The sequence below is a fragment of the Haliotis rufescens genome, unplaced genomic scaffold, assembly GCF_023055435.1.
Source record: "Haliotis rufescens isolate VD_foot unplaced genomic scaffold, xgHalRufe1.0.p SCAF_49, whole genome shotgun sequence".
Taxonomy (NCBI): domain Eukaryota; kingdom Metazoa; phylum Mollusca; class Gastropoda; order Lepetellida; family Haliotidae; genus Haliotis; species Haliotis rufescens.
Genome location: NW_025964212.1, coordinates 973,610 through 999,611, shown reverse-complemented (window position 1 = coordinate 999,611; position 26,002 = coordinate 973,610). Strand labels below are relative to the sequence as shown.

Sequence of the window (26,002 nt, the reverse complement as noted above, 5' to 3'; positions counted from 1 at the left end):
TCTACCAAAAGGCAAATAAGATCAAAATATGGCTTGAATAGCTTTCTTCAATATACACAACAAAGACACCCCTGTTCCACTGGAGATGTTGATAATAATAACCACAGCACAAACAGTCTTACATCATTCTGCCCCTATGAAAGAAGTAGGTTGGTTTATCATAACAGGCTGTTTCTTACATTAATATCTATGTCATACTGTCCCGAACATTTCATGGCAAAACAGACAGTTTGAACAAAATTCCCACAGAAACAAACAAAATACAAAGACACCTTGTTTTATACATGATTTTATTCCACACGAGCGAACAGGAGACATACAACAAGATGAGATTTAAAACATCACCGAGCAGACACCTGCACAGGTAATATGCTACCTGTCACCTGACCCCAATGCTACCCCAACCCCAACGAAAATGCACCCCGATACTGATACCCTTCCCTACCTACCCATATTGTTTCAATACTGACAGTGCGTTCCACACTACCAAAAGGGGTATTATTACATCTGCTGATAACTACTCTATGAACTCAAGGGAAAAGGCAGTTCACAATGTGATAACTGTATTGCTGTGAAGGTAATTGAACAGTTGTTGGTTGGTTACATCTGCAAGTTGTAGATACCTATCGGAATGAAACTTTTTTTTATGGAAGACATCTGCTTTTAATTGTACATTTTGAATACAAAGTGAGTATGCCTGATCAGTTTGTTTAAAATTCATTTTTTAGCTCACATGACTTTGACTTGACTTAAAAAAGATTTTGTGTCACAGCATGTTCTCTGTCCAGTTTTTGACATCACCTCTGAAACTACAAGACCTACGAAGCAACAACTCTTATATCACAGTATATTTCTGCTAACCCTAGGAGGTACATAGGATCTCAAAGGGAGCACATTTTCACTTGCAAGGTACTGGACAGGCTTTGTGTGAGTTAGTGATGTACATATTTTCCCGGGTACATGAACATAACTGGCATTTAATTACTTTCAAATATTTACAGATCTTTCAAAACGTTTGTTTGAAATATAATACTGACAACATATTTCAAATTAACTATCACGTCTCATTCACAATTTGATTTTTACAACTGATTTCATGGTTCTCCAAACTCATGAAACATATCTGGCTCAAATCATTCAGTGATTTCAGAGCGAATTGTAACAAACAAACCACATGATGAAATAGTCAGGTTTTCTAACACAAATATATTCTGAACACTTGAGAAATTAAAATCTCAATTCCTCTAATTACAGCTAAAAGCAAATTCTAAACTGGACACAAATTGTTGAAAGAATAAATAGAAAACCCCACATAGATTTTAACATCTCATTGCATGAAAAGCAATATTCAAGTAGGATTTGATCGAATTTAATAATGCGTAAAGGCCTTTTCAAGGCAGATTTGAATTAAAAGCTATTTCAAGTCCAGACTGCCAGTTTTAGTTCTTTTCAAGCGTGGGAAAACCTTGAACTTCTAGTTCTAGAATGGAAATGAGATTCTACCATGTAGTACTATCAATTAAAGTCTTTTCAGTACATATCTCCCACACAATTTCTCATTTTGTTTTCAAAATCATCTTATTAAAAATTACCTATCTGCAAATATTCCTCTAACATCATTACATGTACAAGCATTGTAATAAAAAATGAAAAACATAAAAACTAAACCAGTCACCTTACTGTGACCATGGTCTGAACAGGCCGACTGTTTACACATAAACATGGTACATTTGACCCTGTGTGGTAACCCTATCGGGACTGTGCACTCCATCCTCCCATGATGAAGTGCTGTAACCGTGGGCGACAGGTCCCGTGAGGCGTGAATATGGAGCAGGTAGTTTGTGTCTGTTTCTGTGTAGCACCTCCTTGTCAAGCCACCATTACTCATGCTCCTCTGTCAACACCCACATGCATGGATGTTGTACTGACATCCACGTACAAAGGTGCAGCCAATTTATCTGAGCAGCAAGTGGATCTGCAGACATTGTTGTCCTGAAATGCTAATTGGTTCTGTGTCGAATTGTTCGCTTTTCAGAAATGCTACTTGTTTTTATCAAACTGCTTGCTATTCAGACAGTGAACTACAATGTGCTAACAGAATGCATGGCTGATTTTTATGATATTGCATTCCATGTCGCCCTTAAAATTCAACCCTGTTTGACAAATACACTGGTCCACTGGACAAATACTAGTAAACATCAACCAGGTCCAGTAATATCAATGGTCTGAGTGGCCATATGAAAATTTTAAAAGTTTGTTGTTTACTTTGTCCAACTTTAACAGAATGAATAAACAGACATTACTACGATTAATATTCGGTGGGGTGTAGTATAGAAATTCTTAAAATTTGTTGGGCAGTTATCCAGCAAATGTTTGTGAAACAAGGGATTTTTCAGTGACACGGATCCTAATGTTTACTTGAAATAAAGAGAGTATTCCGACTCTGCTGTGTGTGTGTTTTTATGCATCTGTCCTATCACCAGCTCTCAATATTATTACTTTTAATCTAATTTGAAAATCAACAGTCAAATTCAAGAGAAGCAGACATAACTGTCAACATTCCAGTTAAAGGTTTCTACACTTTCATTCACCATCAATGAAAATTATTTCAAAACTTTTGAGATAAATGATCCAGGAGGTGAGGTGAAATGGGGTTTAACGTCGCATCCAAGATTATTGCACTTATATAGCGACAAATGATCCAGGAAAATTGCAAGGTAGGGAGAACTAGAATAGTGACATGAATACCTCCTGAACCATGAACAAGGCTTGTAAGTCAAACATCTCACCGAGACCATAGCCTTCTCGCATTAGGGCCGACACATCACTGCATATTCAGGCCTGGCATGTTTATCTAACAAAGTGAGCCATTATTCTACCATCTCCCTGTGAAAGTCACCTCGCTGCTGTACACATACGTACTGAATCACATGGCTCTTGAATGTCAAGTCACACCTTGATTTAGTACCATCTACAAAGCAGGAACAGGTCTCATTGAAATCCGTATTTCAAGCACCGTGACCTTCACATGACAATCATACAACCTACACATTCATGTGTGGCATGTTAAACAGCTGACCTACTTTCACAGCAGTGAAAAACCCTACAGTGACATGCAGTTTCAACTGGCTCCCCAAACCATCTGAAGCAACAGGTGTCCCAGGGTGAAGCCAACCCTGTGTTGGATGTCCTTTTGTTCTGAGTGTCCCGTGGTCAACAGAGTGTGACCGCTGGGCTGTAATAGCCTGGCTGATGACACTGTTTGCTGCACAGGTGGCAAGCAGTCATGCGTCACGTCCTGTGACAGTCACACCGCAGTAGTGAGACAAGTTCTGCAACTTTGTCAAGTCCCACAGCACAATGACAGACTGGAAATGTTCAAAAATCCACCCTCCTACATGTAGTGTTAGAGAAATATTGGCAAACAAACCCATCCTGTTCAACATAATTATTTTACATTTTAATCAAACCTATAACCTCATAATTAGGGTGATTTTTTCAGATTTAATATTCTAATAATTTGTTTATTAAACCCCATTTTGCAAAACAATACCAATAGATAAAATCGACATAATCTGGATCCATGCTCAAATGGAATTAAAAAACCGGAGACACACCTGAAATTCAAAGTCATTCAAACACCTGTTTAGAAGTCCCAATAAGAAACACCCATAGTAAAACATCAGCAATAAATCGGGATAGGAATGCGACTGTCCCAAATGTTATTCTATTAGAAGTGCAAAGACAGCACGTCCAGACACATCTAGGTGATAAGACCCCACCCCTTCCCTTCCCTCTCCAATCCCACAACTATACACTCCACAATTCATAGTCCCTGTATATAAGTATACGAGGTTGACTTAATCTTATCAGTTGCTTGATAACTGGGTACGTCCACAGCATCATAAATCACATCTTGTTCAGCCTGTGTCACTGATGTAGGTCAAATCAATAGCCTCCCTGCGGGATGGCGTGACTTGTCTGTCTTCAGTCACATTCTTCGATGGTATAGATGACAATTAAACACATATATGAGAAGGAGTTGCTTTCAACCTGGTTTTCATAAGGAATGTCATACTGACAAAAACAGTTACTACACTTTTTATGCATGTACATTACACATAAGACTGTTGATACACCTCTGATTATAAAAGATTTACCCCAGCTCTCATACTGTTCATATTCTACAAGTCCTCAATATCTGACAGCAACAATGACGTTTGACTGTCACTAGAAACATTTTGACAGTCGCTAGTAATACTGGACGAATGAACACTGCTGGCTGACATACATTGCTGAAACTCGAAATATAGCTTTTCAATACAGAAAATCATTTCTTCAATTTAACATCTTTTAATGGAGACATATTTTCATATCTGAGACCCAGAACGCCTTAAAACAACTTATTTGTCAAAGTAACCTTGAATGTCTTGAACATTGAACCTGCAGGTAAAGGGAGATAATCTTTAAATATATTCAGCTATCATAAGTTTGTTTCTAAGGTTTGGGGATCCATGTTCAAATCCTGATTTCGGATTTTGTAATACTGTTTGTTTGCTATTGTTTAAGCATAAAAAACATAAAACTCAGGGTATTTTTTCAGTTTTCTGGCAAAAGGAAAGGAAAATCATTCCCATGTTGGCACTTACAGTCCCAGCAGACCATCGCTCCTGCAAGTCCTCTAATACAAGAGTGTGCGAGTGAGTTTTACATGTGCTCTTGGCAAAATTCACAGAACAGCTTATCTTTACAGTCACCAGAAGGATCAAAGTCGTTATTGCATTAAAACACAACCCATGTGGGGATGACAACTACTAAACACTGAAAACTGATTAAAACATATATTGTGTAAGCATCTAAATAAAATCTCAGGACATATTACCCCCAATAGGGGGAAACACAAACAGTGTTTCTTGTTAGTTAATTGTTCTTTTAACAACTTTGAGCAAACTGGAACAGCAGACCTTCTGATGTAGAAAGTACCAATTGATGTTTCAGCCACAAAACTTTAACAAGCTTTGTTAAACTGATGTTTGGTCACCAAAGAACAATGTACAGTACTCAACCAATCAACTATTTACTATCAAACTCATCCCAACAGTAGAAAACATTACAATAACCATGGTAACAGCCAGTTCCTGATTCTTACGCCCCTGATATATCCCAAAGGAAGGTGTGTACTGCGGTTCCTGCTCGGTGATCACCCCGCCTTCTCTAGTCAACAACATATAGAGGAGTAATGTAAACAAAATGTACAAAAACCAGAATGAATTCTCATGTCTTCCTGAATATCTGGAATTCATAGACGGATTGTTATATTGAATGAGGATGACACAAAACACACAACTGTTGCATGCTACAAACTCGGGTGATTTCAGTCTGTTGTAATGACCTTGATGAAATGGGATGTGTAGGTGGTTTGTCCGATAACCGTTCATTTACCAGATGATGAAAATAATGAAGACTTCATTCTCACACATGTTTGGATGTTGAGTAATGGAAGCATGATTAGCTAGATGTAAAAAGTGTATGCCCAAGGATGAGAATGGATATTTTCCTTTTCAGCTGAAACTTATTTTCAATAGAGCGCGGTTCATAAATTCGGGATGTTTTTTTGAGGAAGCAATCAGATTTTAACAAATTTGTGGTAACCGGTACTAAAATTTGAGGATCCGCGGAGGATTCTCACCACTGTATACCGATTCCATAATTTCTGTTCTCGTTACCATTTCACTGTAAAATTAACATTTGTACACTGAAAATCCAATATCTCACATCTTCACAGCATGTCTGTGATATGGAAGAAAATTTACTATGAATTTTCAGACACACTGCCTTTGAAAGACTTAACTTCTATTAAACTTACGAAGTCTCAAATGTTACTAGACATCACTGATTGAGTGAGTTAGCTTGGTTTTTTGCCACTTTGAAAATGATTCCAGCTGGATATTCAAAATGAGCTTCACATACTGAACATCTAAGGAATTGAACCAGGGCCTTCAGCATGATGAGCTTACACTTGAACCACTGGGCTACCCCATTGAATATGAAACTGAATGGAAAAGAATTGCGCTTCATTTTGGAAGCTTCCTCGATTCCTAAATATTGAAATCCCATAAAAATCCTTCAATGAGACCAGCACCTCTCGTGCAATGACGATCCGAGTTTGCAGCACGCATACAGAGTAAACAAGCAGATGACTGTTGAATTGTTGAATGAGCGGTGTGATTAGACCTCATCTACGTCCTCCCCCGTCTCCAGTCGAGTCACTTGCTCCACACCATTTCTCACAGGTTTCATCTCCGTGGCGACCAGAGGAGCGTCACTGTCGCCATGTGAGGTCACTGCCGTCTTGTCGGGCAAACTTAACGAGTCTTCAGCACCATTGTCCTCCTCTGTCTTGGAGTTCGTCGTCGTCACCGGAGGAGGAGGAGGACTCCAGGCCTCGTTAGACGTAGGGTCCGTGTGGTCGGGACAGCTAGTGCTATCTGCTGACAGAACACCAGAATTGACACCGTGGCTATTAGCTTGTGTAGTTCTTTCAGTGCTGGCCCATTTTGCCTCCCCAGAATCACAGCCCATCTCCTCCTCTTCTTCCTCGTCCTCCACGGTGTCCTTACCACCCACACTGTCACTACAGTTGATCTGTGCAGAGTCTGTGTCCATGGCCTCCACTTCATCGTGGGAACTCTCTGGACATGTGTGATTGGTCAGGTCTTTGCCTAATGATGGAGACTGAGACCTTACCTCAGTTACATCTGTAGTCTCTTGTTTAGCAGGGCTGGGATCATTGTCCCCAGGCTGGGTAGTCTCTGGTTTGGGACTGACTGGTGTATGATTAAGTACCTGCTTACCCCCATTAGCAGCTGGAGGAGGGGGCTCCTTGAGCTGCTGTGTGCTGCTTATAGTCCTCAGCTGCTCATTCTCTGTCTGTAGTTTTGCTGCTTGCTCCTTAGTCTCTTTTAGCTGTGTCTGTAGTTCATATATCAAACTCTGCATGCCCTCCACATCTTCCTCGAGGTCTCCCACAAACTCGTCCAACTCTGGGGGAATAAACGGACATCAATGTTATCAAAATCAGCTCTTACAAACTGTTGGCTCTGCAATATTCCAGCTATATGACAACAGTCTTTAAATAATTGAGTGTGGACCAGACAACACAGAGACTCCATCATGAGCATCCATCTACGCAATTGGGATTCGATGACATGCGATAACAAAGTCTGCAAGCGCGAAGACCCGACCCTATTAGTTGCCTCTTACAACCAGTACAAGTTCCCGACTGATTGTAACCAGGCTCTTCACAGGGGGATTTCAAATAGTACTCAAATTATATATGCCATTTAGTGCGAGTGAGATGGATTAAATGCATTTTAAACATTTTTTCAGTTATATCTGGGCATGTTATATCAGATTGATGTGGGAGCAAAGCCAGAAGTCATGCAGGTTCTAGATGTTTACCACTTTGGTAAAATCCACAAGCACGGGCATAGGCATAGTGCTGTTGTTCGTTGGTCTGTCGTTTAATGCCACACTCAGCAATATTCCAGCTATATGACGGCAATCGGTAAATAATCAACAGTGATTGATATCATTAGCATCGATCCACACAATTGGGATACAATGACATGCATTAACAAAGTCAGCAAGCCTGATCACCCGATCCAGTTAGATACCCGTTTAAACGAAAACAGATCTTCATGGGTAGCATGTTCCTGAACAAACAAGGAATCATGATAAGGCCGAATGGAAAATTTGAACCCATGATCATTCGGCTCTGGCAAGACTATGAGAATAACTTTCATAGAGCAAATCGCCATGCCAGCCCCTTGTCCATCTGTGCCCAATAAACTATAGCCAAAAGTAACTGTGATCATGTTCTTATTTACCCCATCATAATTTTTGGGAGGCAAGGTAACTAAAAACATCTATTTCTTAGAAGACTCTCGTGTACTTATATTTAATTTGGATCCATGGGCTGTAGTTTAAAGATTATTTCTTGTTCTAAAACAGTGAGTGAGTGAGTGAGTTGGGTTTAACGCCGCTTTTTACAGTATTCCAGTTATATCACGGCGTGTCAGCTTAATGTGGGAGGAAAGCCCGAAGTGATGCAGGTCTCAGACGTTTACCACTTCGGTGAAACCCACGAACACGGGTATGGTGCTGACAAACCTAGAAACATAATCGGGGCGAACCGGGATTCAAACCCACAATCATAGGTTTCTGGCGTACCCAAGGGACGCAACTCTGCACAGCGAATCGCGGCGCCTTAGACGACTGGGCCACCTGTGCCCCCTTGTTCTAAAACAAAATGAAACAATAGCAACATAATTTATAACGGCCACCTGTGCCCCCTTGTTCTAAAACAAAATGAAACAATAGCAACATAATTTACAACGGCAGTTAACAAAACCGGAACTAACTTCAGTCGCAATCTTGACATACCTTCTTGATTTTTCTTCATTTCTGTAACTAGAGTTTTCTGTAGTGCTATTTCCCCCTCTAACTTGGCGGTCCTTCCTGAGGCTATCATCTTGCCTAACCCCTCATTTTCCTGTAGCAACATGCGACACCTGGCCATAAGTCGCTTGCCTGTTTGACTGCAACAGCAACATATTAGGTTGTCATGGCGACAAGAAGGCGCAAGACTCGGGTTCACAATATCATGACAATTGTCTAAAACAAGTTTTAATAATTCCGACATTTGAGTCTTCTCCGTCTCTTGTTCATACAAACCTTGGAGATGGTCTCTGAAGTACGAATGGTGGAGATTAACAGCCAAATTTGCTATCAATCCTCACTGGCCGATAACTTTTGAAGAATTATCCGTAAATTGATGATAATAATGTCCTACTGCCTTTGACAACCTGAGCAATGTGTGTTGTTTCTTTTGAGTATGAATCATTTGTAACCTGATTCAATGACAGAAAATCGGTCAATCTGAAATCTCTGGCGTGTTGAGACTGCATGCAATTTGGGGTGGCAAATATGACAATGCACAGGACAGTTGACAAATGATGAGTTGCAAGGACTTTTCCAAGGATGTGATTGCATATTCAGTAAAGCCTTTCAGTAAACTTATGAAAAATGAAAACTAGCATATCTCCTGGCATCAGCTACAGCCAAGACATGAAAGTTTCTCTCTCTTAGCAAGGGAGCTGGGTTGTAACGCTGCTGTGAACAGTATTTCATTAATATCACAGCATGACAGCTTATTGTCAGGAGGACCAAAGCAAAACACGTCAAACACTTTGGTGAAAGCCAGGAGCATGGGTACTTACAAACCAGGGATCATAATCTGTCCAAATCATAAAAAACAAATGATCAGTGGATCCATGGAGGTAAGGGATGCAACTCTGCCCAGCAAATGGTACTCTAGGCCATCCGTTGCCTCTAGTCTCTTGACATCTGTTCTAACCTCTGCATCAGTAAAAGTCCAGTTTCCACCCTTGCCGAACTAGGCTGGAATTTCTGGGCTCGTTCATAGAGCCACCAGTGGTCATTACAAGTCATGTCCCGTCTATGTCCCTCCTATTGACCAATCAGATTCCACCCCTCATATAACCTGCATTTGCTTCAAACAAAATGGTGGCCCAGTCAAGATGATGAGATTGATAATCAAAATCTGCATTGTAAAAGAACGGGTCTTACTTTGCAAAAGCGCATCAAATAACGCGAGCACCTTGATTACAAACATGAAAAGATTTGGAAAATATATGTTGATGTCGATTTGGCGGTACACATGCTCTGCTCTGATTGGACTATGCATAGACTCTTGAAGTCAAGCCAAATTATAACTCCATATATTCAAGCTTAGTTTGGCAAGGGTGGAAAGTGGACTATCATACTCGGGTATTGCAAAGTGTTCTGGAGACTGAGACTGGTACTCTCTAATTCAGTTTCCCACAAGAATTACAATCAATTTTTTTGGATTTCACCCCTTTGAAAAAAAAAACCAGCACGTTTTTTCTTAGGAGAGGGAGAGCGTGATTGCATGAGCGAGAGTTGTGAAACGATGAAGTCAGCAATATCCCAGCTACATCACTGCTGTCTGTAAAGAAATAAGTCTGGACAAAGCAAACCAGTGACTGATAGCATGAGCACTGACTGATCCAACATGGCACAGTGTCATACAATCAGCCAAGTCACAAAGCCTCACCACTCCATCCACTAAATCTAAAGACCAAGGTTACTGGGGACTAGTTCTACCCCAAAAGAACCCATATTCTAATCAATCCACCCACCCACCAACCAACCACCTCAGGGATTACAGGGCTGTGTCCTCTGCTTACAAGGTGTGACATTAACAACGTTGGTAGTTTCATTGTCATCTTTTACAATGTTTGCTTAGCATGTAACAGAATTCACTGGGGTGTAATATCGGAAGAGAAATGAAAGACTTAATGTTCTTTTAAGCTGCATTCAGCGGAATTCCAGCAATATCACGGATGTAAATAAAAGCTAAAATAGACAAACTAACAAATTGAATGGTCACCCATTGGTTCATAGTGTGAATAATGATCCAATCTGGGTGCCCTGCCCACTCAATCAGGTAACCCAATGTGACCTTCTGATCCTCTTTTTCTGAAGGTAAGCAGGGACAGGCATCGAGAAGGGAGTGGATGTTGAAGGGAGTGGATGTGGAAGGGAGTGGATGTGGAAGGGAGTGGATGTGGAAAGGAGTGGATGTGGAAGGGAGAGGAAGTGGAAGGGAGTGGCTATTTCTAGCATTTTTTAACCCAACAAACAAAAATGTTTAAAAATAACCAGGCATGGCTTAATGATCAACAAAAGACATAAGCTCACCAGACTCTGTTCAATGAGCAACAACACCACTTAGCATTGGTTTACAAAAACTCAAACAACTAGACCAAATACAAAATGGACAGTGACAATTATGCCTCAATTCGAACAACTTGAGAAATTAGCATACCACTCATAGCGTATACCACTCTTTTGACAGGAATATTTTTGTGAATCTCCACATGGGGACTGAATTTTGATGGTGAAAATTGTATTGAGATGCTTTTAACAGTATTCAAATTCACCAAAACAACTATTTTTTATAGCTTTATTTTAAATCAAAATGAACATAAAAACAGTTCCTGTAGCAACTGTGATGTTTTGTAGCAGAACATCACAGTTTCCCAAAGTTGAGTAGTATACTTCATAAGCTATACAGTGTGACCATTACCATTAAAACAGCAGATGACTTGGTTTTTTTCTCTTTGGAGAGGTGAGTGAGTGGGTTGGGTTTAACGCCGCCTTTAACAGTATTCGAGTTATATCACGGCGTGTTAGCTTAATGTAGGAGGAAAGCCCAAAGTGATGCAGGTCTCAGACGTTTACCACTTCGGTGAAACCCACGAGCACGGGTATGGTGCTGACAGACCTAGAAACATAAACGGGGCCAACCGGGATAAGAACCCACAAACAGGTTTCTGGCGTGCCCAAGGGACGCAACTCTGCACAGCGAATCGCGGCGCCTTAGACGACTGGGCCACCCGTGCACCCTCTCTTTGGAGTAATAACAGCACATAATGAATACTGACAATTACACATCAAAACCACCCAATCATCAATTTGTCTAACAAAGGAACCTTAAGGATTAAATCGTGCATGGTTTAAAGCTTTTCCAGTAAAACATCGTCTAAAATGCCAAACTACTAAATCCAGCTTGTCCACGCTTCAAATCCTCTAAGAACCTGTTCATTAGGTAATCACAGTTTCTACCACGCTGAAAAGTCTTATAGGAAGACAAAGAGCTGTGATCAACTGCTCCATTCCAGCTAATACACATTTTCCACACACTGATTCACATTGTGGAGATTCAACAAGCTGAAGTGTTTCTTCTTCTCCTCTTCCTCCTTCTCTTCCTCATCTTTTGCTGTTACAAGCCTCTTCTTCCATGAACCGAAGGTCTCAGCATCCACCATATATTATACAGACTAATATACACTTCACTACAATAGCTTACAGGGTCGAATTCGGATACCTTACCACTACAGAACAAGCATGAGCAAAATCAAGATAACCTTAAATCTGTAGTGATACATTAAACATTTTATTCAAAAGAATATGAGTGAGTGAACACTGTTCAATACCATAACCCTATATTCCGGCCATGGTAAATAATCCAACAAACAGTCCTGGCCCTGTTCCACAAGTGATTGTAGCCCTAAGCTGATCGTAACTACCGCACTTTAACGCTAGTCCTAGTGCCAAGATTGCTGTGTGGAACGAAACCAGACTCCACTTACACAAAGCAATCCTGGCGCTACGATGATTGTAACTCCAACGTTCAAACAAAGACTTACGATAGTCGTAACACGAAGATTGTTCTGTGCATGTGACCCAAGGAAAGAAAGCATCAGTGATCCATACGACCTGGGTGCCGTTGTACAAAGCGATCTTAGCGCTAAGGTGATCGTAACTCCCATACCTTAACATAGACTTACGAGAGTCGTAGTGCCAAGTTTGTTTAGTACAAGGGCACCAAGGGCAAGATAACGTAATCAGTCATCTCATAGAGCCCCCACCACTTTTAACAGTATTCCAGTCATTTCATGTCGTGTCAGCTTAATTATGGAGGAAAGCTCGAAGTGATGCAGGTCTCAGACGTTTACCACTTTGGTGAAACCCATGAGCACGGGTATGGTGCTGACAAACCTAGAAACATAATCAGGGTTAACCAGGATTCAAGCCCATGATCATAGGTTAATGGCATGCCCAAGGGATGCAACTCTGTACAGCGAATTGCAGCACATAAGATGACTAGGCCACCAGTGCCTCATGACACATCAGAAGCAAAGCTATGGTGACAATTGGGTCCAGTGTATCTAAAATGGATATATAATTCACTGAATAATTAAGCATGCACTACTGACTGCGAATTCAAAACATCAAACTCTCATTACACACGTTCAGAAAAATGTTTGTGCCACAAAATAATCAAAATCTTAAATGTTGTCATGTGTTTAGTATTTATGAAACTGGTCATGTCAGTCTTACAGTAAAAATCACTGTATGCACAATGCTATCGTGGTGAATATGTTGGTTTGAAGGCAGAGGCCCAAAAAATATAAAGAGTGCATATTTAGTTTATTTTTTCCCCATTTTTCATTTTTTCTAGCATTTAACCAGTTTAAAAACTACAATCTTGATACAAGCTGATGCCAAACTCCCATCAACAAGTATCACAGAATCTCATCCTTTGGGCATTTCTACTCCTATAATATCTATCCTTAACACAATTGGTTCTCAGGCATAAAATGAATTTTGACATCTTGGGCTACATTTTTCAATGTATCAGTTTACTTATGAGTGAGTGATTCAGTTTGGTTTAACACCACTTTGAGCAGTATTTCAGTTATATCACTAAATGTAAGCTAGAATTTTGAGTAAAATCCCAATTGAAAAGACGTTTACCAATTTAGTAACACCCACAAGAACTGACTTTGGTAACACCCACAGGAACAGATATGGTGCCAACAACCTAAAAACAATCAAGGACAACAGAGATTTGAACCCACATTCACAGGTCGCTACCAAGTCTAAGGGACGTAACTCTGCATTTTCGCAGAAAATTGCATCATCTTAGACGACCTGGACCCCCAACTGATGTAAGATGGGTGTTGACCTTCTGATCTCTGGGAAATAGACAATTTGTTCACATTCCATTCATAAAATATGACAGTACTAGTCTGACCTTTACCTGCTATTTACAATATGGCTAAAATAATACCGATGCGATGTTGAATTTTAACTCACTCACTTTAGCTGTCAATAGCTGTCATCATGTCAATAGATGTAACGTACAGAAAACAAAAAGTTATTGCAAAAATATGAAAGGAAACAATGTCAGAGCTAATGGTTCTTTGGAATAACGTTCAGGATAAAAAGGTTTAGTTTGTATTCAGGTCTTTAAAATCGGATCATCTACTCAGATTCAATACCCCTCTACATCATCGATAAGAGGTGGCATCAGGCACATCAGGTGAGTGTCTTGAAATGTCTTGATACAAGCAAGCATAGCATTCAGAGCAGCATTCTGCATGTAAACGGGCAGTTCCAAATGGAGAATGATAAAGAACACTGCATGGAGCAGATACCTTACAATCTGTTGTTTGAACCCAATGTCATCTACTGGCCTACCAAAGAACACCAGCAGAGAGCAACCAAACTATCGTATATGTGCACACTTTAAATAGAAATAGCCACACAAATTACAAACAAGACACAACCTCCATAGAGTTTGCATTGTAATGATTATAACCTGCCACATTTTAAATAGAACCAAACATAGAAAATAATGCAGACCGCAAGAAACTGCGCACAAACTCAGTTTGCAGTGATCTCCATTGAAACTTTGGCAGGTTTTAATCATTACGATGCACACTTTATGGAGGTTGTGTCTTGTTTGTAATTTGTGTGGCTCTGAGCTGTTTTTCTTTGGTAGGCCCGATCGACACCCAAAACAGTGTTCTATCATGGGATTGGTTGGTTTGTTGTTTAACACTGCACTCAGCAATATTCCAGCTTTATGACAGCAGTCTGTATATAATCGAGTCTGGACCAGACAATCCAGTGATTAATATCCATGAGCATCGATCCACGCAATTGGGATCAATGACATGCATGCATCAACCAAGTCAGCGAGCCTGACCACCCGATCCCGTTAGTCGCCTGTTACGACAAGCATAGTCGCCTTTTATGGCAAGCATGGGTTGCTGAAGACCTATTCTACTCCGGATCTTCGCGGGTATCTATCATGGGAACATTTGTGTTGTGTCTTTTGTTCAGACAAATCAGGGACAGAGGTGGTCATGAAATTTACTAAGGAACTGACATGACAATAGACTGATGACCACATGAAGAATATAACGAGCGTGAATCATCTTAAATTTTCAACTCTGATGGCTCAAAACCCATGAATACTTCATTTTGTTATGGTGGTCAAAGTTTGCTCATCTGATATGACCTTCTATGGAGGGTTTGTCAGATCCAGATGGAGAGGATTATTAAATCTGAGCAAAGATCTTATTTGAAAGAGGGAGTGAGTTGGTTGTAATGCTGCTTTTAATAGTATTCCAGTAAAATCATGGTGTCAGCAATGCATAATGTAGGTAGCCCATATTGATGCATGTCTTAACGTTTACCACTTTGGTTGAACACACGAGCACGAATATGTTGCTGAAACATACCTCGAAACAATCGGGATGAGCAGGAATTCGAACCCACAATCGTATGTTTCTGGCGTGCCTTAAGGACGCAACTCTGCACAGCGAATTGCGCCACCTTAGACTGGGCCACCAGTGCCCCCTCTTATTTGAGAGAGATTAACCTGAATCAAGACTTCCTGTCTTAATCAAATCTCAGTCTTACCAATTCAATACTTTTCTCTATTCCTTGTCACACTTTGTATATATCTAAAAAACATTCAATATTTTTCTCTATTCCTTGTCACACTTTGTATATACAGTATCTAAAAAACAATCTATCATCAAGAAAAGCAAACTGTTGAACAAATTATATACAAACTTCACATCTGTTTCAAAAAGACAACAGCCAATATACTAAACGCTAAACACTAAACACAGCTCAATGAAAAGCCAAACTTTGTTGGAAAACTAAACATGACCCCATTTGGCTCCTCACCTTTGACCTGCCAGGGTCAGAACAACATTTCCTGCTCACCAGTCAAGCTGTTCATGTGTTACCATGGTTACCCTGGCACTGCTGGAGACATGGACATCACTGCTGCATCAGCAACTCAACATCAGTGTTGTTTAACATCTCAAAATTGTCCATAAACTGTCATCTTTTGTCATATTTGCCAAGAAGTTCCAATTGTCATGCAGTCAAACAACACACCTTGATTTCATCCTCAGTTTACCAGTACTCTTCCTTCAGAGTACTCTCTATTGTTTCCAAACACACTTCAACAGTTTAGTCATATTGAAACATTTATTAAGTGACGTGTGTCCAGACTCTCAACTGTCTTGCTCACTTCATCACATCTTACCTGTTTTCCAAATATTACAAACCTACCACAATTAGTAAACAGCCTTCAAATCTAGATCAGGCCAATACTTTCCCTTCCTCTAATTCCTTGTTCTACTGTTGAAGACTTGCCTTGTAAAGTTTGACCAAAACTGACGTTCTTCTTTGACAAATTATTCCCTTTTCTCATGGAATCTATTGTCCCTATTCTGCGCCAAATTATTTCCTTAACTCACGAAAAAGTGTCCTTAAGATTAAGCTAATTCTACTGTAACATGTACATGTATTTACTGTTACATATGTTACTAAAATGCTAACATGCATGCTTCACTCAGACCTAAAACATGGGCACAAACCCGAAAACCCCAATTTGTCTTATTCGTATATTTAAATGTTTAACTAGTATTTTAAGTAAACAAATAAAAGTAAAAAAATGGTACCAAATACCTGAGGTGGTCATTACTTCAAGGGTCTGTATACACAAGTCTGTTCATCACTCATGAATACATAAGGTCGCTTTGGCTTGGTTTAAGTGAGAGCCCAATGGTCGCACCTGTTACATCACACAATCGGCAATGATTCCCTCCCTTGACATGATGCAGCCTTAGAAATTTGTTTTCTTTAGAACAAGTCCAGAGGGCTTGTGAAAACCATATTTCACTAGTCCTGCTTGAACAAGATAAATATTTTTGCTATGCTTACATTTTCTATCAGTATTATTGTTCCAATTCATAGGAAAACTGAAGCACAGAGAAATGGTTCAAAATCATAGCTCTCAAAAGCTAGAAGATAATAGAGCACCATCATTGTATTTTCACTTGTCCTCAGCACAATTTAGTTGTCTTGGGCTAGTGGGCCAGGATGAATTTAGAAGGGTGATCATATGCAACGTGTCATGTCGTGTGGTGTCTCCTCCACACACTGCTCAATGTCAGGCAATGGTAGTGTTTGCACAAAGTTCAGGGCTCATGCTACTTCATCAGCTGACTAAACGTTGACATGCCACCACATATCGACCCACTGTGTTCACAGGTGATGGAGGACTACAGTGTGTACATACCCGTGAAGAACTGACAATCGATACCTGACAACACATCATAACGATCTTTATTGTTTAATTTCAAGATACTTCCTGTCTGACACAGAGCATCTTGCCATAATTTCAGTGTCACGTAAAAGTAAAACGACAAGAGACACTGGTCTTGCAAACTTCACCAACACACTCATATGTGTATCACGTTCAAAATGTAGCGCTTTGAGCAAGCATTAGGTTGTGGCTTTGGCGCATCATAAATATGCACATCGTTATTATTAAACATTATGCCCTGAAACAGAAGCCAGACATGCAAATAAAAAAAATGCTATGAAAGAGCACCTTCTCACTCCTTCCTCTTCCAAGACCCCGTAGCCGAGTCATTCATATGACTGACCCAGCAAAGTCTCTGCAAATGTGCCCTATTCAGGGATACCTCCTGACCGGCAATGCATCAGCTGGCCATTGCATAAATGTCAGTTACTAAACCAGTCCGTGACATCTTAACCTGGAGTCTACTTACACCTAAAGCATCAGAAATGTTCCTAGAAGTTTATTAGCCAAATAAGCAACGTTTGAGGTCCTTGCTGGCCACATGAACTACAAACAACAGTTGGCGTAAGTCTTTGGACGTTTACAGGATATTACCGTACTGGCGCCGCGATATTGGAGCACTGGAAATTCAAAAAGAAGGTGCAAAGTAAAATAGTCATGACAACAACCAAAGCGGAACCAAGGAGTGCTAACAGCCTAGTGGGATGTTGAACTGGTCGAGAGGCCTGACCACTTGTCCAATGTTGTGACTGACAAAGGATGGGCGTATTGACGGATGGGCGAGAGGCTTCGCGTCGGAGCCAGGGCTGTTGCCCATCGTCCTCGCAACGACTGCCGATGACAGACGATAGGCGATGACAGCCTAACAACTGCCTGGAGCTATCAGCTGGTGTGAAATGTCAGTGTCTTACTGGTCAAGTCGGACCGGCTATCTTACCGGAAACATGTCTATAAAGGTTACGAGAGAGTTTGATATACACCTGTCTGGCGTGAACTTCCAAGCGCTCAGTTCATTTTGTGTTTGCTTCAGTTTTTCTTTGGACTCATCGACTTCTTTTGCCATCCTCTGGAACACAAGATTCAGAGCTGGATCTAGAAGCATGGATCGAAGCTGGGCTGTGCTCTGTGTCTGCGCTTGCTTCATCTCCGAGATCTGGTTCTGGAAAAGAAACACAATTTCAACAGATCTTGTGCCTTATATCAAAATTTTAGACAATGACAATTTCTTTATGCAAGATTTGAAAATTTATAACAATAAGAAAAAGCTTAAATGCTACTCTAAACTAAAATTGTAGGTGCTGAAGAAAACAATTTGATTTATGAATAACGTCTGTTTATTGCTTAATGCAGCACTCAGCAATATTCAAGCCATATGAAGCTGCCTGTAAAACAAGTCTCAAGCCGCCTCGTACAAGAAAAGCATTTTTTTATATACTACTCAACATTTGCAAAGGACCAAAATAGTCATCTTTGGTCAAAGATGTACTTTTCAGCAAAAGTTGAGTGGCATAATTACATCAATTTTTTTCTTTTCTTTTCTTGGATTAATTCCCAGCCATACTCTATGTTGAGACGGCAGGGAGCAAATTCTTATTTTATTCAATTTGAATTTCTTCACAAATCATAGGTACTAAGTAACAACCATCATAGTGGAATGATAGTTTCACATTTTTTTACAAAATTTAAAAAGTACAGAAAATGGCTGACCACAAATGAATTACTTATCCCTTGAAAACCTCATCCATTTTAATCTTTTGTAATAAGAAGGAATAAACATAAGGTAATGATTATCTCATCAAGAACAGTTGACCTTACTAGCAACTAATTATCTATCTTGCTTAAATTACAAAAACACTTATGTAGAATCAACTTGCTGAGGATCAAGAAACGTCCACAACTAAAATGTCTTATTTTAAAATCTAAACACTGATTACTTTTATACGTACCTATCTATTATTTTACAAATACTAATAAAAAAATTATCAGAAATCCGAGGGACTAATATTCATTATGGCACTTATCAACAATCATGTCGAATTCCATGAACTTCCCACCAAAGTCAAAGGGACGTAACTCTTCTGATTTCTATTATCTGTACTTTTAACAAGCCGGTGTAAACAAGAATTACCAAACAGTCTTGTAGCTCCTGTTCCTTATTTGTTAGACGAAGCACCAAAGTATTTTCTCGTCTTGCAGCTTCCATATTTTGCTGCTTTAATTTTTCTTCTGAGCTACGGCCATCGTCATCTTCACCTGAAATGGTTGCATGCAATTATTCTTACAATCACCAACATTCAGGACACATTACTATTGTTAAGTTATTTTAGTGTGTGAAATCATTCTTCTTCTCTAGCTGACATTTTTTAAATTCATGCAAACACTATATTGGTCATAAAATAATACAGAGCAAGATATTTGAAGGGGTGTGTCTTGTGGGAAATAATTAACATGCTTGTTGTTTAACGTCGCACTCAGCAATTATCCAGCTATAATTGAGTCTGGACCAGACAATCCAATGATTGATATCATGAGCATCGATCCACACAATATGGATAGATGACATGCTTCGAGCCGGACCTCCCGATCCCATTAGTCGCCTTTTACGACAAGCATAGTCAGCTTTTACTGCAAGCATGGGTTGCTGAAGACCTATTCTACTCCAGATCTTCACGGGTCGACAGCAGTCTGTAAATAATCGAGTCTGGACCAGACAATCCTGTGATTGACATCATCAGCATCGATCCATGCAATTTGGATACAATGACATGCACAACCAAGTCAGTGAGTACGACCACCCGATCCCGTTAGTCGCCTCTTACGGCAAGCTTGGGTTGCTGAAGACCTATTCCAACCCAGATCTTCACGGGGTTCCAACTATATGATACAATCCTGTAAATAATCCAACCAGGAAAAGACAAACCATCGATTGATATTATGAGCATTGTCGCATGCCATCAACCAAATCACCATCCAATCATTCGGTCCACTTAAGCGCCTCATACAACAATCATAGGTTGTCACCAATTCTAACCCGTAATCCTCGCTTGGGTGTTGCCCAAATGGAAGAGTTCTTACATTTCCAAATGTTAGACATGGGCACAATTATGGTAGTTCAGAGACAAGATAAAAGGTAAGTTGAGGTAAAATGGGGTTCAAGATTATTGCGCTTATATAGCAACATGCATGCATGAGTGTGTGGCTGCTTGTGACAGGCCTAATTCATGCTGGTTGTAAAGGGTTAGCCCACTGAGATACCATGCCGCTGTTTAATATGGATACCAAACTTATATACAGTATACCGAGCTGACAGATCCTTGTTTTATCCCTAAATGTGGAGGGGGCACAGGTGGCCCAGTCGTCTAAGGTGCCACGATTCCCTATGCAGGGTTGCATCCCTTGGGTACGCCAGTAACCTATGATTGTTTGTTCGAATCGGGTTCGCAGCGATTAGGTTTCTAGGTTTGTCAGCACGATACCCGTGCTCGTGGGTTTCACCAAGTGGTAAACGTCTGAGACTTGCATCGCTTCGGGCTTTCCTCCCACATTAAGCATTTGTTAAGCTGACACGCCATGATATAACTTCAATATTGTTAAAAGCGGCGTTAAACTCAACTCACTCACACTCACCTAACTGTTGAGTGCCATGCCGGGTAACAACAAATACCATCTTTTGAAGAAAACATTTTCTTCTGGCATGATGTGGCTGCAGATTGAACCGGCAGCTTTCTGCTCTCCAGACGGACACTCAATAAAGACATGGGACTATTTGCTTCGTCCATAAATCTATCTGTTTTGATAGGCACAACTGGACACATTGGGCTGTGGACTAGTTGGAAGAATACCATCATCAATACACCTACCTCCATTTGCTGACCGAGGCCGTGACTTCTCTAAGTATCGAACATAATATTCCTGTTCACGAAGTCTGAAACATTTAATAATAACATACAGTCAGTCTGAACTCTGATTTCTTATCGGAACAAAAATGTTAGTTGGATTAACACGCATACTACAAGATGGAATATCAGTATTACAATTTCGTAATGGTGGCACTGTTCAAATAAAACAGGAACCAGCTACTCGTTATTGTAAAAAGCAACATATGCTCTGTAGATTGGACTGTGACAATCCAAATTTCTATACAGCTCATTCCTTGCAATATGCGTGTGTATGTTTTTTGTTTAATGCCACACTCAGCAATATCCCAGCTATTTGACAACAGCCTGGCAATATAAAAAATTCAAGACTGGACAAGATAATACAGAGATTGATATTGTGAGCAACAATGATGAGACACCATCAACCAAGTCACCGAGCCTGACCACCTCATCTCTTACAACCAACTCAAATCTTACAACCAGCATAGGTCCAACTGGGGACCAATTCGAACCAGGAATCCCCATGGGGACCCTGCATTAAGAAGAAAAGCAAAGTGACGCACATTGTTTTTTAATCTAGATGGAAGGGATCCAGATAACTTTTTGTGCCACTAAGAATATACTCACATGTTATCATTCTCATTGGGCACCGACAGTTTCTGAGCATTTTCAATATATTTTTACTCCCTTTGGCGCCAATCTCTTGAGCATTTTAAACCAATGAGTAGACCTTTGTTTTAAATACTGTTTACAGTTTGCATCGGTTCGTGGGCTGCTTAAAGTGTGTCACCAGGTCACATGTCCCATAAGTTCACAAAAGCTATACACATGTCTAAGCTACAAAAAGCAAGAGGTGCTGCCTTTGTGTATCAATCACTGCAGCAGAGTTCATGTGTCTTGCTTGTTAAAGTAATGTAACCTATCCCTCATCACTCTTGGGAAGCCAACCAGGGATTTGTGTTTGAGAGATGAGTAAATCTTATTTTAACCTTGATTTGTTGTGACAAATTTCAAACATAACTACAAAAAACAAACCCAATACAACATGGTACAAGTAATGCTTAACTCATACTTAGTACAGGGATGTAAGGCTGCAACAAAACAGAGTGAGTGAGTTGTGTTTAACGCCGCTTTTAACAATATTCCAGTTATATCGCGGCGTGTCAGCTTAATGTGGGAGGAAAGCCCGAAGTGATGCAGGTCTCAGACAGTTACCACTTTGGTGAAACCCACGAGCACGGGTATGGTGCTGACAAACCTAGAAACATAATCGGGGCGAACCGGGATTCGAACCCACAATCATAGGTTTCTGGCGTGTCCAAGGGACGCAACTCTGCACAGCGAATCGCTGCGCCTTAGACGACTGGGCCACCCGTGCCCCCGCAACAAAACAGAGATGGTAAATATCAATGAGTAATAGTTCTCATATTCCTAACAGGTTAGGCCACTGAACCTAACCGTAACACGTTATCCACTTAATCTAGCATCCCTTACTTTATATGGGATTCACAGTGGATATCAGTTGTGTCCTTTCTCAATATTTGTACAATGCAACAGTTTGCGTCCTGCTAACCCTCAGCCGGCTGCCTTAGCTACTAGTCGCAAGCTTGAGTCCAATAAAATTCTGTTTGGTCTAGTAAGCTCATAAGTAATAGTCTATAGATAACATTTAAATCTACAGAAAATGTTGCTTTTATCAAAGTTTGAGCTAGTCTGACTCAAAAGGTTTGGCACAGACTGATGCATGTTAAATACATCTTTACTCAGTTCAAATCGAAGTGATAGATTAACTTAGTTGAGCTGAATAAGACATACTTGTCTATGAGGTCTTCTTTAGGAAGAGAGCTGAGCTCCTCTGTATCGATGCGGATCTGAAATGAAATCACACAAGTTTACCATCTGATCCAAAGTAAATGGACACACAACAAACCAAAAAAACTCCTTAAGCTGAAGTTGATTCATTACTATCCAGTTTCACTTTAAGTAAGGTTCAAACATACAATTTACAAAATATGAAAAAAAAAATAAAAAAAATTCTTATTATTAAAGTTATTCTAACATGTCTTCTTAGACTATATCTATCCTTAGTGAGACCATTTACTAAAGGTCAATCACACTACATATAAAGTTGAACAAACGAGTGACAAATTCAATAGCTTGAATATGTTTTTTAAGGTGACAATTTGCAACCCCCTACCTAATGATTTATTGTCCAATATAAATGGGAGGAACACATGCATTATCATGAGCTTGAAAACACATCATTATGACTGTGTCTATGTTAACATAAACACTGTACACAAAACATTCTGACCAGGAATATTATCCACAAAGTTACAGGAGTCCTTCGACTGTCGAAATTCTCCACACTAAATTATTACTATACACTCGTTTTGACATAGCAAAGATTGCTTTGTGCAACATGGTCCTCTAGGACAGGCTTTTGCCTCAGGTGCTGCAAAATAGCCCTCACAAATAATATTGACAGAAAATATCTTTGTCTTACCCTCTTTGGCATTGGCTCATCAGACATACTGCTGGCTTCTGGAATGACAAACATTTATCGTTGCCAAGTTTTTCAATTTTGGTTCAAAACAGTTTGAAATCAAGAATGTATGGACAGGTAGCCAACTTAGAGTTATCTGCCCTTGAACAATCAATTTCAATAAACATTGGTAAACACACTTTAATTCATTATTTCTTTGAGATGCCATTACGCATTATACTAACATTTAGTTACAATAACATAATTATCAACAGCTAGAGTGTATTGACAAGGCGGGGATGTCTTTAAAGCGTTAATGCGAACATGGATGCTGTAAGTCGACACAAACATGGCGGACATTCCAACTTCCTGGAAAGAATTTTGAAATTATAAATGCATTTGAAAGTAACCGTTACCTTTACCTGATTATTCTACTTCTGGGCCTGCTACGAAAACTAAAAATATCAACAGATTCGTTTAGCATTCGTTCTTCAATTGTAAATATAAACATTGAATGGGTGCAGGACGGACCTCCCACAAACCCAAGGACGCCGCCATGTGCTATGCAAATGAGCTCCGAAATGTCACGGTGTTTATAAATCTTGAAAACAAGTGAAATACAGATTTGCACAATTGTTTAAACAAATTTAGACATAAGACCCAACTTGTTGTAATTTTCCTTTTCAAAACATTTGACTGAAGGCAAGAAAGCCTAAGCGAAATGCTAGTATACCAACAACTAGTTATCAACGAGAAAACGGCCACTGCGCATCAAGGGGATGCAAAAAGTCAGTGGGGCTTCTTGAGATGATTTACAAAATGTTAAACCTTAACGGAACGACCCGTCAATGTATGCATGTTAAAATAAGGATACGATCTGCGCGATTCCTTGATTTTTTTATGTCTTTATTCGAACTAATATGATCTTACAGGGATTTTTGTCAGTGGCATAAGAACAAACTTGTTCCCTTAGATAAGACTAAGTCACTTTGATGATAATGCGCGTAATTTTGTATATGTTTAATTTTTTATGACGAATGTTTGGTTTGACAGCAATGGCTAATGATATGGCTGTGGAGAAGAAGGTACTTGGAATAGTTTTGTCATTTTTATAACACAATGAGTGACCCCCCCCCCCCCCGGGCCACACACACACACACAAACACAATAATAAGGGACTTAATGGATTGGGTAGTCAGGCTCGCTGACTTGGTTGATCGGTAGATCGATGCTCATGACGTCAATCATTGGATTGTCTGTCCCAGAAACGATTATTTACAGACTGGGGCGATGGGGTAGAATAGTCGCTAAAGCGTTCGCTCATCATGTCTAAGACCCGGGTTTGATTCCTATGGGTACAATGTGTGAAGCCCATTCCCGGTGTCCCCCGCCGTGATATTGCTGGAGTATTGCGAAAAGCGGCGTAAAATCATCCACTACAGGACCCCGCCATTAAGCTGGAATTTTGTTGAGTACGGTGTTAAACATGTACAAACTACCAAGATTTCAAAGAGCACCAAACAACTCTTGCACAGAAGTTGTTTCATCAAGATTACAACATTCATCGTCTCAGTGAAGCTTTTAACAACTTTTATGGTAGACATGTAGACAAAGCTTTTCCCTTTTTTGACTTGTACCATATATTCCCTTGTTGTTTCAGGTGAACACTTGTCTTGCCTTTGCATGTGTTTGTGTCTGTGTCACCGATCACCTTTTCGCGAACACGTGGTATCATCACTGTTTCAGTGATTCATAAACAATGCTCATGATATAGTCGGAATCGTACAATCGATTCTGCTTTTAGCCGAAATTTCTTATGAATATGGAAAGGATTTTGGCGCTTTTATGAATAGTCAAAGGAAATAATTGAACCGCTGTGTAGTGTCTTGCGACACATGCTATAATTGTATTGATTCATGCTTTCTGTATCCCTATGTAAATCGTGATGTTTCTTATAATGTTTTTTCATGCCTTCCATGCTTGTAACATTTACTCTGGCCGGATGCCTAAAACACTGAAAAAATATGGTCGCCTCTCATAACAAACATAGGTCACAGGGGATCAATTCTACCCGGAATCCCCAGAGAGTTATAAGCTTGTATGTGGAGGCATGTCTTGGCTCATCTTCCCGAGGCAAGGGAGTTAACTGACTGACGAAGTCCAGTTTCCATAGGACTTTTAAGAGTCAGTTATCTCCCCTGCCTCGGGAAGATGGATTCTGCTTTCCAAGTTACAGCTTAGGTCATCAAGAACTGACCAGAACGGTGGTGTCATCGTGTCCCAACTGGCCTTCCCACGTTGACCCACGGCACTTCGGTACATGCATGGCTGCAGATAGTGTTATTAGCAATTGAGTATTTACCTACATGTTATCATACACATTGGGTATTGATAGTTTTCTTTTGATATTCAATATATCCTTAGACCTCCTCCGTGGTCTCGTGGTAGAGCGTCCACCCGGAGAGCGTCCCCGGCCGCGTCATACCAAAAGACGTTAAAAGATGGTACTTGTTCTTACCCTGCCTGGCGCTCGGCATAAAGGGACTTAAA

At 40.1% G+C, this 26,002-nt stretch overlaps 1 protein-coding gene across 2 annotated transcripts; it reads right to left on the bottom strand.

Annotated features, from left to right (window-relative positions):
* Positions 1-273: 273 nt before the first annotated feature.
* LOC124139024 (pre-mRNA-splicing regulator WTAP-like) lies at positions 274-24,038 on the bottom strand. 2 transcript variants are annotated; one of them, XM_046505994.2, is made up of 8 exons: positions 23,869-24,038; positions 23,474-23,511; positions 22,783-22,838; positions 20,950-21,014; positions 19,218-19,342; positions 18,070-18,248; positions 8,446-8,600; positions 274-7,043 (listed from the first exon to the last, which is right to left on the bottom strand). In XM_046505994.2, exons 2-8 carry the CDS (start codon positions 23,498-23,500, stop codon positions 6,229-6,231), a joined length of 1,422 nt encoding a protein of 473 aa, XP_046361950.1. In that variant the 5' UTR covers positions 23,501-23,511; positions 23,869-24,038; the 3' UTR covers positions 274-6,228. The 2 variants fall into 2 exon arrangements, with proteins under 2 accessions (XP_046361950.1, XP_046361949.1); XM_046505993.2 differs by having other exon boundaries at positions 23,875-24,038.
* Positions 24,039-26,002: the final 1,964 nt, after the last annotated feature.